Genomic DNA, 13,142 nt, shown 5'->3' on the forward strand with positions numbered 1-13,142 from the left:
GTAATAACATGGTTATAACACCCTCAGTGGTCTGCTCTACCCTGGACTACAGGTAATAACATGGTTATAACACCCTCAGTGGTCTGCTCTACCCCGGACTGCAGGTAATAACATGGTTATAACACCCTCAGTGGTCTGCTCTACCCTGGACTACAGGTAATAACATGGTTATAACACCCTCTACTCAGTGGTCTGCTCTACCCTGGACTACAGGTAATAACATGGTTATAACACCCTCAGTGGTCTGCTCTACCCTGGACTACAGGTAATAACATGGTTATAACAGGTTTGTAACCCATTTTCCCCATCTGTCTTTTAGGCTCTGGATGAGGAGTATCTGAAAGTAGATGCCCAGTTTGGAGGTGTCGATCAGAGGAAGATCTTCACCCTGGCTGAGAAGGTACCCTGAACCTTCTGACCTGTTCATCAACTGTCAGCACTGTCCTCTTGTAGAGAGCTGTTTTTACATTCACTTAATTCATTGGTCAACTGGGAAATACATTTTGCATAATGTATGAATTCTGAAAATACCTCCCTCTTTCCCTCGATCTTTCTCTCTCCATCTCCTCCTTCCCTCGATCTGTCTCTCTTTCTGTCTCTCTCCCTCCATCTCTTCCTTCCCTCGATCTGTGTCTCTTTCTGTCTCTCTCCCTCCATCTCTTCCTTCCCTCGATCTGTGTCTCTTTCTGTCTCTCCCTCCATCTCTTCCTTCCCTCGATCTGTCTCTCTCCATCTCTTCCTTCCCTCGATCTGTCTCTCTTTCTGTCTCTCTCCCTCCATCTCTTCCTTCCCTCGATCTCTCCCTCCATCTCTTCCTTCCCTCCATCTCTTTCACTCTTTCTCTCCCCCCTCCCTCCAGTACCTGCCCTCTCTGGGCTATGCTAAGCGGTCCCATCTGATGAACCCCATGGTACCAGGACTGACTGGAGCTAAGATGAGTTCTTCAGAGGAGGTGAGTGCCACAATCCTTTAATGTTTATAATTCATCCCTTCCTCTTCTTTTGGAGGTAATATATTGTTTTAACCAATCCAAAACTAGCACAGCCTGTGGGTTGTATTTATTACCACCAACAGTAGCAAAGCATTTTGCAACAGAAAATAAACATTTCTTATTGGACAAGTTCAGCTGGGGCTTTCCCCGTTTGTTCGTTTTCTTTCGGTTGGTTCATAATGAACATGGCCCTGTGTGTTTCCTGTTGACCTTTTGCAGGAGTCTAAGATTGACCTCCTGGACAGGAAGGAAGATGTGAAGAAGAAGCTGAAGAAGGCTTTCTGTGAGCCGGGCAACATTGAGAACAACGGAGTCCTCTCATTTGTTAAACATGTCCTCTTCCCACTCATAGGAGGTGAGAAATCCCCCGGCTTCCTCATCTCTCCTGTTCTGTCCCCTTCCTGTTCTGTCCTCTTCCTCCTCTCTCCTGTTCTGTCCTCTTCCTCATCTCTCCTGTTCTGTCCCCTTCCTGTTCTGTCCTCTTCCTCCTCTCTCCTGTTCTGTCCTCTTCCTCCTCTCTCCTGTTCTGTCCTCTTCCTCCTCTCTCCTGTTCTGTCCTCTTCCTCCTCTCTCCTGTTCTGTCCTCTTCCTCCTCTCTCCTGTTCTGTCCTCTTCCTCATCTCTCCTGTTCTGTCCCCTTCCTGTTCTGTCCTCTTCCTCCTCTGTCCTGTTCTGTCCTCTTCCTCCTCTCTCCTGTTCTGTCCTCTTCCTCCTCTCTCCTGTTCTGTCCTCTTCCTCCTCTCTCCTGTTCTGTCCTCTTCCTCCTCTCTCCTGTTCTGTCCTCTTCCTCCTCTCTCCTGTTCTGTCCTCTTCCTCATCTCTCCTGTTCTGTCCCCTTCCTCATCTCTCCTGTTCTGTCCCCTTCCTGTTCTGTCCTCTTCCTCCTCTCTCCTGTTATGTCCTCTTCCTCCTCTCTCCTGTTCTGTCCTCTTCCTCCTCTCTCCTGTTCTGTCCTCTTCCTCATCTCTCCTGTTCTGTCCCCTTCCTGTTCTGTCCTCTTCCTCCTCTCTCCTGTTCTGTCCTCTTCCTCCTCTCTCCTGTTCTGTCCTCTTCCTCCTCTCTCCTGTTCTGTCCTCTTCCTCCTCTCTCCTGTTCTGTCCTCTTCCTCATCTCTCCTGTTCTGTCCCCTTCCTCATCTCTCCTGTTCTGTCCCCTTCCTGTTCTGTCCTCTTCCTCCTCTCTCCTGTTATGTCCTCTTCCTCCTCTCTCCTGTTCTGTCCTCTTCCTCCTCTCTCCTGTTCTGTCCTCTTCCTCCTCTCTCCTGTTCTGTCCTCTTCCTCCTCTCTCCTGTTCTGTCCTCTTCCTCCTCTCTCCTGTTCTGTCCTCTTCCTCCTCTCTCCTGTTCTGTCCCCTTCCTCCTCCCTCTCTTCTTTAACCCTGGACCCTCCCCCTGTCCTCCTCCTCCTCCCTCTTGTCCTCCTCTCCCTCCCCTGGACCCTCCCCCTGTCATCCTCCTCCCTCTACAGTCTTCCTGTGCCAGGCACCAGCTAGAGTCAGCATGTCTCCTGTTCTGTCCTCCCCTGGACCCTCCCCCTGTCGTCGTCCTCCCTGTGCCAGGCACCAGCTAGAGTCAGCATGTCTGTGTTGCGTCTCTTTCAGAGTTCTCCATCAAAAGAGACCCCAAGTTCGGAGGAGACAAAACCTACACAGACTTTGATGAAGTGGAGAAAGAATTTGGCGAAGAGGTACGTACGTATATGTTGTATGATCACTGTTGTTGGCCCATCATGCATTGGTTTGACCTCTAACCTCTGCCGTCTAGCTGATCCATCCTGGTGACCTGAAGGCGGGTGTGGAGGTGGCCCTTAACAAGCTGCTCGACCCAATCAGGAAGAAGTTTGAGTCTCCAGAGCTCCGTAAACTCTCCAACACGGCCTATCCAGACCCGTCAAAGAACAGTTAGTAGAACCTACTGTTACCAACTCTCACTGTCATATACCTCAAGGCTTCCTAAAGTAGACATATATGATCCTCCTGACCCTTGACCCTGTCCCCCCCTGTCAGAGGGAGCAGGGAAGGGGAACCCTAAAGTAGACACATAGGAGACTGTTCCTCCTGACACTTGACCCTGTGTGTCTCTGTGTCCCCCTGTCAGAGGGAGCAGGGAAGGGGAACCCTAAAGTAGACCCATAGGAGACTGTTCCTCCTGACCCTTGACCCTGTGTGTCTCTGTGTCCCCCTGTCAGAGGGAGCAGGGAAGGGGAACCCTAAAGTAGACCCATAGGAGACTGTTCCTCTTGACCCTTGACCCTGTATGTCTCTGTGTCCCCCTGTCAGAGGGAGCAGGGTAGGGGAACCCTAAAGTAGACCTATAGGAGACTGTTCCTCCTGACCCTTGACCCTGTGTGTCTCTGTGTCCCCCTGTCAGAGGGAGCAGGGAAGGGGAACCCTAAAGTAGACCCATAGGAGACTGTTCCTCCTGACCCTTGACCCTGTGTGTCTCTGTGTCCCCCTGTCAGAGGGAGCAGGGAAGGGGAACCCTAAAGTAGACCTATAGGAGACTGTTCCTCCTGACCCTTGACCCTGTGTGTCTCTGTGTCCCCCTGTCAGAGGGAGCAGGGAAGGGGAACCCTAAAGTAGACCTATAGGAGACTGTTCCTCCTGACCCTTGACCCTGTGTGTCTCTGTGTCCCCCTGTCAGAGGGAGCAGGGAAGGGGAACCCTAAAGTAGACCTATAGGTGACTGTTCCTCCTGACCCTTGACCCTGTGTGTCTCTGTGTCCCCCTGTCAGAGGGAGCAGGGTAGGGGAACCCTAAAGTAGACCTATAGGAGACTGTTCCTCTTGACCCTTGACCCTGTGTGTCTCTGTGTCCCCCTGTCAGAGGGAGCAGGGAAGGGGAACCCTAAAGTAGCAGAAGAGGATGAGCTGGTTCCCTCCAGACTGGACATCAGGGTGGGCAAGGTCATCAGTGTGGAGAAGGTACTCATTCATTCACTCACTCACTCACTCATTAGTTTATTCACTCACTCACTCATTAGTTTATTCATTCATTCACTCATTAGTTTATACATTCATTCATTCATTCATTCATTAGTTTATTCATTCATTCATTCATTCATTAGTTTACTCATTCATTAATTCATTTGTTTATTCATTCATTCATCCATTAGTTTATTCATTCATTCATTCATTCATTAGTTTATTCATTCATTCATTCATTCATTCATTAGTTTATTCATTCATTAGTTTATTTATCCTTATTTAAACTTGGAAGACCCTTTTTTGAGAGAAATGCTGAATTCCAAATGGTGGAACCCCCCCCCCCCCCCAGCCTATCAGAGAGCAAGACAAGGAGAAATGACTGATTTAGATCCGATCTTTCATCAGAATAGGCTCGGGGGATTTGGGATCCAGCAAATCATCTCTAATTTCCTTTCCTTCTCTTCACTGATTGGTCTTTCTCTCTGCCTGTCCTCGCCTCCCTCAGCATCCGGATGCTGATTCGCTGTACCTGGAGAAGATAGACGTCGGAGAGGCAGAGCCAAGGACGGTGGTGAGCGGCCTGGTGGCCTACGTTTCCCAGGAGGCCTTGCAGAACAGGCTGGTGGTGTTGCTATGCAACCTGAAGCCCCAGAAGATGAGGGGGGTGGAGTCCCAAGCCATGCTGCTCTGTGCCTCCATGTGAGTCTTTCCCTTCTTTTCTCCTCCTCTCTTCCTGCTTTCCTACGTACTCCTTCCTTTGTCCTTTCTCCTGTCCCCCTGCTTCTCTCTCTCTCTCTCTCTGTTCCTCTCTCCTCTCTTCTCTCTCTCTCTGTTCCTCTCTTCTCTCTCTCTCTGTTCCTCTCTTCTCTCTCTCTCTGTTCCTCTCTTCTCTCTCTCTCTGTTCCTCTCTTCTCTCTCTCTCTGTTCCTTTCTCCTCTCTTCTCTCTCTCTCTGTTCTTCTCTCTCTTTCTGTTCCTCTCTCTCTCTCTGTTCCCCTCTCTCTCTCTCTCTCTCTCTCTCTCTCTCTCTCTCTCTCTCTCTCTCTCTCTCTCTCTCTCTCTCTCTCTCTCTCTCTCTCTCTCTCTCTCTCTCTCTCTCTCTCTCTCTCTCTCTCTCTCTCTCTCTCTCTCTCTCTCTCTCTCTCTCTCTCTCTCTCTCTCTCTCTCTCTCTCTCTCTCTCTCTCTCTCTCTCTCTCTCTCTCTCTCTCTCTCTCTCTCTCTCTCTCTCTCTGTGTCACCGGACACAGCCCACCCATTTCCTCATCCATCACTTCCTGACTTCTGACTCTCTTCTCTCTGATTGGCTGTTAACCCAGTGAGGGGGATCCCAGAAGAGTGGAGCCTCTTGACCCCCCTGAGGGTTCGTCACCCGGGGAACGGGTGTTCGTTGAGGGGTACGAGACGGGCAAGCCAGACGACAAACTAAACCCAAAGAAAAAGCTGTGGGAGAAACTACAGGTATGTCTGAATGACCCCTAGCCAGTTTTCTCCTAAAATGACAGATCAATAAATGACAATGTTATTTCAGCTAGTTGGAGAGAATTGCAGTTCATTTCGCTGATCTGTTCCACTTGTTTCCAACGCCTAACGCTGCTATATTTTGCTACTTGCTAGTGAACGTCCATTTCAGAGTATATTAGATGTTTCTCTCTCTCTCCAGGTGGACCTGAAGATGTTTCTCTCTCTGCAGGTGGACCTGAAGATGTTTCTCTCTCTCCAGGTGGACCTGAAGGTGTCTCTCTCTCTCCAGGTGGACCTGAAGGTGTCTCTCTCTCTCTCCAGGTGGACCTGAGGGTGTCTCTCTCTCTCTCTCCAGGTGGACCTGAAGATGTTTCTCTCTCTCCAGGTGGACCTGAAGGTGTCTCTCTCTCTCTCTGCAGGTGGACCTGAAGATGTTTCTCTCTCTCCAGGTGGACCTGAAGGTGTCTCTCTCTCTCCAGGTGGACCTGAAGGTGTCTCTCTCTCTCCAGGTGGACCTGAAGATGTCTCTCTCTCTCTCCAGGTGGACCTGAAGATGTCTCTCTCTCTCCAGGTGGACCTGAAGGTGCCTCTCTCTTTCCAGGTGGACCTGAAGGTGTCTCTCTCTCTCCAGGTGGACCTGAAGGTGTCTCTCTCTCTCCAGGTGGACCTGAAGGTGTCTCTCTCTCTCCAGGTGGACCTGAAGGTGTCTCTCTCTCTCTCTCCAGGTGGACCTGAAGATGTTTCTCTCTCTCCAGGTGGACCTGAAGGTGTCTCTCTCTCTCTCTGCAGGTGGACCTGAAGATGTTTCTCTCTCTCCAGGTGGACCTGAAGGTGTCTCTTTCTCTCCAGGTGGACCTGAAGGTGTCTCTCTCTCTCTCTCCAGGTGGACCTGAAGGTGTCTCTCTCTCTCTCCAGGTGGACCTGAAGGTGCCTCTCTCTCTCCAGGTGGACCTGAAGGTGTCTCTCTCTCTCCAGGTGGACCTGAAGGTGTCTCTCTCTCTCCAGGTGGACCTGAAGGTGTCTCTCTCTCTCTCTCCAGGTGGACCTGAAGGTGTCTCTCTCTCTCTCTCCAGGTGGACCTGAATGTGTCTCTCTCTCTCTCTCCAGGTGGACCTGAAGGTGTCTCTCTCTCTCTCCAGGTGGACCTGAAGGTGTCTCTCTCTCTCTCCAGGTGGACCTGAAGATGTCTCTCTCTCTCTCCAGGTGGACCTGAAGGTGTCTCTCTCTCTCCAGGTGGACCTGAAGATGTCTCTCTCTCTCCAGGTGGACCTGAAGATGTCTCTCTCTCTCTCCAGGTGGACCTGAAGGTGTCTCTCTCTCTCTCCAGGTGGACCTGAAGGTGTCTCTCTCTCTCTCTCTCTCTCTCCAGGTGGACCTGAAGATGTCTCTCTCTCTCTCTCCAGGTGGACCTGAAGGTGTCTCTTTCTCTCTCTCTCCAGGTGGACCTGAAGGTGTCTCTCTCTCTCTCTCCAGGTGGACCTGAAGGTGTCTCTCTCTCTCTCCAGGTGGACCTGAAGGTGTCTCTCTCTCTCCAGGTGGACCTGAAGATGTCTCTCTCTCTCTCTCCAGGTGGACCTGAAGATGTCTCTCTCTCTCTCTCTAGGTGGACCTGAAGGTGTCTCTCTCTCTCTCTCCAGGTGGACCTGAAGGTGTCTCTCTCTCTCTCCAGGTGGACCTGAAGGTGTCTCTCTCTCTCTCTCTCCAGGTGGACCTGAAGATGTCTCTCTCTCTCCAGGTGGACCTGAAGGTGTCTCTTTCTCTCCAGGTGGACCTGCAGGTGTCTCTCTCTCTCCAGGTGGACCTGAAGGTGTCTCTCTCTCCCTCTCCAGGTGGACCTGAAGATGTCTCTCTCTCTCTCCAGGTGGACCTGAAGATGTTTCTCTCTCTCCAGGTGGACCTGAAGGTGTCTCTCTCTCTCCAGGTGGACCTGAAGGTGTCTCTCTCTCTCCAGGTGGACCTGAAGGTGTCAGCATACTGAGGGTTTCTGTCTGTCTCTCTCTCTCTCCAGGTAGACCTGAAGGTGTCAGGACAGTGTGTAGCCCAGTGGCAGGACAAACACCTGATGACCAAACTGGGACACATCACCTGTAAAACACTGAAGGGAGGCAACATCAGCTAAGAGTCACACTGTCAATCCCTTGATGCGCTCTCTACTTGCCCAGCTTACCTTCCCCAGAGAACCTCCACATACGTCACCACGGCAACGTCACTCTCTCTTCCTGCCCGGAGAACTAATCATTCATATTAATAATGATAATAATAATAATAATACCTTGATCAATCTAACACGCCGATCCGGGTTGAAATAAAACTGTCTTATTTACTATCGATATCTCTGCTGTGTTTTCCCCTCCTGATGTTTAAGTAATCGTATGGCTCTGTAATTCTTGAGAAGTTAATGTCGATATCTCCGTCTGGTGCCCTCTGTTTTTAACCACGTTGTTTAATGTGGTCTGGGGAAATTCTTTGAGGAAAATACGGAACGACGTTGGTCGTGACCCTATTAACCTAAGAGAGAGAGACACGTCAGCAAGCCACCAACAGTCTCTACTGTCCAACCATGTCTTAGATCATCCACCTAGGACCTATCCTTTAGTGCCGAAATCTATTGCGTTGGGATGAGAATGCTAGTGGGATGTGATAACGGTTGAATCGGCAGGTTTATACCGGTCCTTTCCTGTGGAAACGCTGCCATTACTCTTATGTGTCATCATCATCATCATCATCATCTGGAAATGAAATAAACCGGTTGAATTCAGTGGTTGTCTTCCTTCTGCAGTGTCCTCTGGACTGAGACGTCACATCCAGTCATGGGCAGACCGTGCAAAAGATCTGCCCCCAACAATGTGTTGTGAGCTGTGTTTGAAATGCTGATGCTGTGAACACATTTTTTTTTTGATTTTGTATTGACAGTGAAAGCTTAAACCAAGTGTATAAGGGGAGGGTTACTTAGTATGAATTTACATCCTGCCTGAATGATGATAGGTTAAAAAAAAACAGTTCTATATCACTTAAACCAGGTCTATATCACTTAAACCAGGTCTATATCACTTAAACCAGGTCTATATCACTTAAACCAGGTCTATATCACTTAAACCAGGTCTATATCACTTAAACCAGGTCTATATCACTTAAACCAGGTCTATATCACTTAAACCAGTTCTATATCACTTGAATCATTTAAACCAGTTCTAAATCACTTAAATCATTTAAACCAGTTCTATATCACTTAAACCAGTTCTATATCACTTAAACCAGTTCTATATCACTTAAACCAGTTCTATATCACTTGAACCAGTTCTATATCACTTAAACCAGTTCTATATCACTTAAACCAGTTCTATATCACTTGAATCATTTAAACCAGTTCTATATCACTTAAACCAGTTCTATATCACTTAAACCAGTTCTATATCACTTAAACCAGTTCTATATCACTTAAACCAGGTCTATATCACTTAAACCAGGTCTATATCACTTAAACCAGGTCTATCACTTAAACCAGGTCTATATCACTTAAACCAGTTCTATATCACTTAAACCAGTTCTATATCACTTGAATCATTTAAACCAGTTCTAAATCACTTAAATCATTTAAACCAGTTCTATATCACTTAAACCAGTTCTATATCATTAAACCAGTTCTATATCACTTAAACCAGTTCTATATCACTTGAACCAGTTCTATATCACTTAAACCAGTTCTATATCACTTAAACCAGTTCTATATCACTTGAATCATTTAAACCAGTTCTATATCACTTAAACCAGTTCTATATCACTTAAACCAGTTCTATATCACTTAAACCAGTTATATATCACTTAAACCAGTTCTATATCACTTAAACCAGTTCTATATCACTTAAACCAGTTCTATATTACTTAAACCAGTTCTATATTACTTGAACCAGTTCTATATCACTTGAATCATTTAAACCAGTTCTATATCACTTAAACCAGTTCTATATTACTTAAACCAGTTCTATATCACTTAAACCAGTTCTATATCACTTAAACCAGTTCTATATTACTTAAACCAGGTCTATATCACTTAAACCAGTTCTATATTACTTGAACCAGTTCTATATCACTTAAACCAGTTCTATATCACTTAAACCAGTTCTATATCACTTAAACCAGTTCTATATCACTTAAACCAGTTCTATATTACTTAAACAAGTTCTATATTACTTGAACCAGTTCTATATCACTTGAATCATTTAAACCAGTTCTAAATCATTTAAACCAGTTCTGTATCATTTAAACCAGTGGTTTGGCATTTCCACACAGTCACCCAACTGAAAAAACACAAACTAATATGTGATTTGAAATACATTTTTTTTTATAATCTTTTCATAACAAAGTAAATACGTTTTTCTTTCTTTATTTGAATCAACAAAATGTTAGCCGTTTCCATGACAATAAGACGTGTGTCGTGTGCAGAGAGTCAAAAGAGAATAATTAGTTCCATGATAAAAACATTTTTTGTTGAGCCGATGATTTACCAACATGTCTTGTCACTGTGGAAAGACTGAGGGTGTGTCCCAAATTGCGCCCTATGAGCCCTGGTCAATAGAAGTGCACTATATAGGGATTTAGAGTTCCATTCGGGCCAGATACCCCTAGGCTACTTCAAACAATGTGAAAGTAGGAATATACAGTAAATGTTTAAAATACTTTATTTTCTGCTTTTTAAAAAAAAGAAGAAACAAACAAACACGTGTGAACTAAAGGCTCATTTCAGTGTCTAAAGCCCGAAGTGTAACAGATTGAGTGACACAAATGTAAAAGTCGTTTCCGATACGGCCGATAACACGCGCCGATAACACGCGCCAAAAACACGCGCCGATAACAGGCGCCAAAAACACGCGCCGTTAACACGCGCCGATAACACGCGCCGTTTACTGTGAACGCAGTCGCCGCTAATCGCCGCTAACATTACCTTGACATTTAAATCTATTATAAATGTAAATCTTTAAACGCTGTAACGCTGAACTTCAGAGTGGATAGAGTCCAGCCCTTTAGTCAGCGAAAGATCTTTAGTGTTTTACTATTGGCCATTTATCTCTACTCGGTCTCATAGGTCCCCTGTTACCTATATAGTGTTTCAGTGTTCCAGGTCCTTAGTGGTGCACTATGTAGGGAATAGGGTTCTGGTCTAAAGTAGTGCACTATGTAGGGAATAGAGTTCTGGTCTAAAGTAGTGCACTATGTAGGGAATAGAGTTCTATAGAGTTCTAGTCTAAAGTAGTGCACTATGTAGGGAATAGAGTTCTGGTCTAAAGTAGTGCACTATGTAGGGAATAGGGTTCAATAGGGCTCTGGTCTAAAGTAGTGTACTATGTAGGGAATAGGGTTCCATAGGGCTCTGGTCTAAAGTAGTGCACTATATAGGGAATAGGGTTCCATAGGTCTCTGGTCTAAAGTAGTGCACTATATAGGGAATCGGGTTCCATAGGTCTCTGGTCTAAAGTAGTGCACTATATAGGGAACAGGGCTCTATAGGGCTCTGGTCTAAAGTAGTGCACTATATAGGGAATAGGTTCCCATAGGTCTAAAGTAGTGCACTATATAGGGAATAAGGTTCTATAGGGCTCTGGTCTAAAGTAGTGCACTATATAGGGAATAGGGTTCTATAGGGCTCTGGTCTAAAGTAGTGCACTATATAGGGAATATGGTTCTATAGGGCTCTGGTCTAAAGTAGTGCACTATGCAGGGGATAGGTTGCCATTTGGAGAGTTAGAATTTGAAAGCAGTTTAATTTTGTTGAATGTCAGTTCCAGTGGTATTAACCTTTTCTGCGCCTAGAACAGATTCATTAGTTTACAAAGTGCTTTCAGAATTTGACAGTAGGTCTAATATATAAATGGCCTTTTAAATTTACAGCATCCCTTTTTTCTTTGAGGCAGACTACCTAAAGCCTCCGAATTCACAAACTCATTTGCAGTTTAATTAAAAAAAAACAAACATGTATTTATGCTGATCAAAAAGCTAAAAAAAAAAAAGAACACATTGATTGGTTGATTCATTGATTGATAAGATCTAAAGATTTCAGAATCTGACATTCCTTCTGGAAATAAGACAATTCGATGATTGTTTGACTCAAAAAAAGACTATGTCAAATGAAGAAAAAATTACTAGAGAAAGCTTCAAACACCTTAGAAAGTCCCAATAATATTAGATTTTTTTTTTCTCCTCCCTCTAGTATTTTTTTCTTCGTATATTATTTGTCCTCTAGGTTTTCTTTCTCATCTGCAGTGACTGCTACCTTTTCTAACCTCTAGATGGTGGTCTACTACAAGCACAGCTTCTTGTACTGCATTTACAAAATCCAGCCGCAGTACAACATTCGCCCTGAAGGGGGCACTGTTTGCAGTTTGCCAAAGCAGACTAAACTCTATTCAATCTGCATCGCCGAAGTTCAGCTTTGCGTCGTAATTGAAATTTACAAGGCAATGTTCCTAATTAGGGGAGACTGCATTGACGGTAAACGCTGCACGTGTCGGCTCACGTAGCCTAGTGGTTAGAGCGTTGGACTAGTAACCGGAAGGTTGCGAGTTCAAACCCCCGAGCTGACAAGGTACAAATCTGTCGTTCTGCCCCTGAACAGGCAGTTAACCCACTGTTCCCAGGCCGTCATTGAAAATAAGAATTTGTTCTTAACTGACTTGCCTGGTTAAATAAAGGTAAAAAAAAAAAAAAAAAAAAAAAAAAAAAAAAAAAAAAAAAATCGGAAATTACCTTTAAATTGATTTAGCAGAATCTGTAACGCTTCAGCTTTACAGACTGAATAGAGGCCTAGAGCTCTATGGTTTAGATACTCCAAAAGGGAAGCTTTATTATCGAAGAAATGGGGACCAACCCCATTGTTTGCATAAATATGAAGGCTTTTGGCGAAGCGTTCACATATTTTAACTCTGAGTTGACTTCTTAAGTGAATACTGTTTTGATTATCTCTGTCTCTCTCCATAGCTCGCTCTCTTTCTTTCTCTGTCTCTGTCTGTCTGTCTCTCTGTCTTTCTGTCTCTCTCTCTCTCTCTCTCTCTCTGTCTCTCTGTCTCTCTGTCTTTCTGTCTCTCTCTCTCTCTCTCTCTCTCTGTCTCTCTGTCTTTCTGTCTCTCTCTCTCTCTCTATCTCTCTCTCTCTCTCTCTCTCTCTCTCTCTCTGTCTCTCTGGGTCTTGCAGTCGTTGCTTTGTTCCTCCGTCTTAGTCCCAATCCACAAAAGTTCAGTCCACACAAAGCAGTCTTTTTTTTCACAAGGGCATCGGTGCTTCTGCAATGCTAGACGTCTCCATTTTACCTAGAAAACAGTAGGAAGCAGTTACACTCAGAAGGTGGGAATAGGTTGCCATCTGAGACGCAGACAGAATGACAAATGTTACAGTTACACTATATCATAAACAAGGAGCATTCTGTGGGCTAATTCGATTGGTTACTTTATCGTGGGTGTAACACCATTAGCGTCGGTTGGGCTAGTAGTGAATATTTCCCCCGGGAAACAGAATTTAGACGGGGTTCTATTGTGAGTGGAATGTCATTTTCTTTCATTAGCAAGGTGAGCTCAAGTTGCCGTGCAATGCTATGCAGCTGTAGGGCAACATCTGTGTGGGTGTCAATGCTACATTGCTAAGCATTCTTCAGCATGGTGGTAATGCTAACAGCTACTGTCATGTCTATGGTTGGGGAAAGACATGTTGTGGTTGATGTTGTCCACAGATTTAAGCACATTGTGCCTAAAAATAATTGATTCTTCAGTGAAATAATT

At 45.5% G+C, this 13,142-nt stretch overlaps 2 protein-coding genes across 6 annotated transcripts in view; one reads left to right on the forward strand and one right to left on the reverse strand.

Moving 5' to 3' along the window:
- The window catches only part of yars1 (tyrosyl-tRNA synthetase 1), a 12,106-nt gene extending 3,972 nt beyond the window's left edge, over window positions 1-8,134 (forward strand). Inside the window, exons 6-14 of one of the 2 annotated variants that reach the window (XM_036953655.2) lie at window positions 320-400; window positions 860-952; window positions 1,211-1,346; window positions 2,591-2,676; window positions 2,754-2,889; window positions 3,815-3,912; window positions 4,421-4,614; window positions 5,232-5,373; window positions 7,385-8,134. In XM_036953655.2, the coding sequence (XP_036809550.1) occupies window positions 320-400; window positions 860-952; window positions 1,211-1,346; window positions 2,591-2,676; window positions 2,754-2,889; window positions 3,815-3,912; window positions 4,421-4,614; window positions 5,232-5,373; window positions 7,385-7,495 (1,077 nt within the window). In that variant the 3' untranslated portion in view covers window positions 7,496-8,134. Of the gene's footprint in view, window positions 1-319; window positions 401-859; window positions 953-1,210; window positions 1,347-2,590; window positions 2,677-2,753; window positions 2,890-2,995; window positions 3,769-3,814; window positions 3,913-4,420; window positions 4,615-5,231; window positions 5,374-7,384 lie in introns of those variants that run through there. The other variant, XM_090209434.1, reaches the window with a different exon arrangement.
- A 4,223-nt stretch (window positions 8,135-12,357) lies between these two features.
- nhsl3 (NHS like 3) overlaps window positions 12,358-13,142 on the reverse strand; it is a 66,311-nt gene continuing 65,526 nt past the window's right edge. For all 4 annotated transcript variants that reach the window (XM_036953656.2, XM_090209436.1, XM_090209435.1 and 1 more), the window contains one exon: window positions 12,358-12,677. In XM_036953656.2, coding sequence (XP_036809551.2) covers window positions 12,631-12,677 — 47 coding nt within the window. In that variant the 3' untranslated portion in view covers window positions 12,358-12,630. The remainder of the gene's footprint in view (window positions 12,678-13,142) is intronic.

Source organism: Oncorhynchus mykiss, chromosome 18, assembly GCF_057628025.1.
Source record: "Oncorhynchus mykiss isolate SJ-2025 chromosome 18, ASM5762802v1, whole genome shotgun sequence".
Lineage (NCBI taxonomy): Eukaryota > Metazoa > Chordata > Actinopteri > Salmoniformes > Salmonidae > Oncorhynchus > Oncorhynchus mykiss.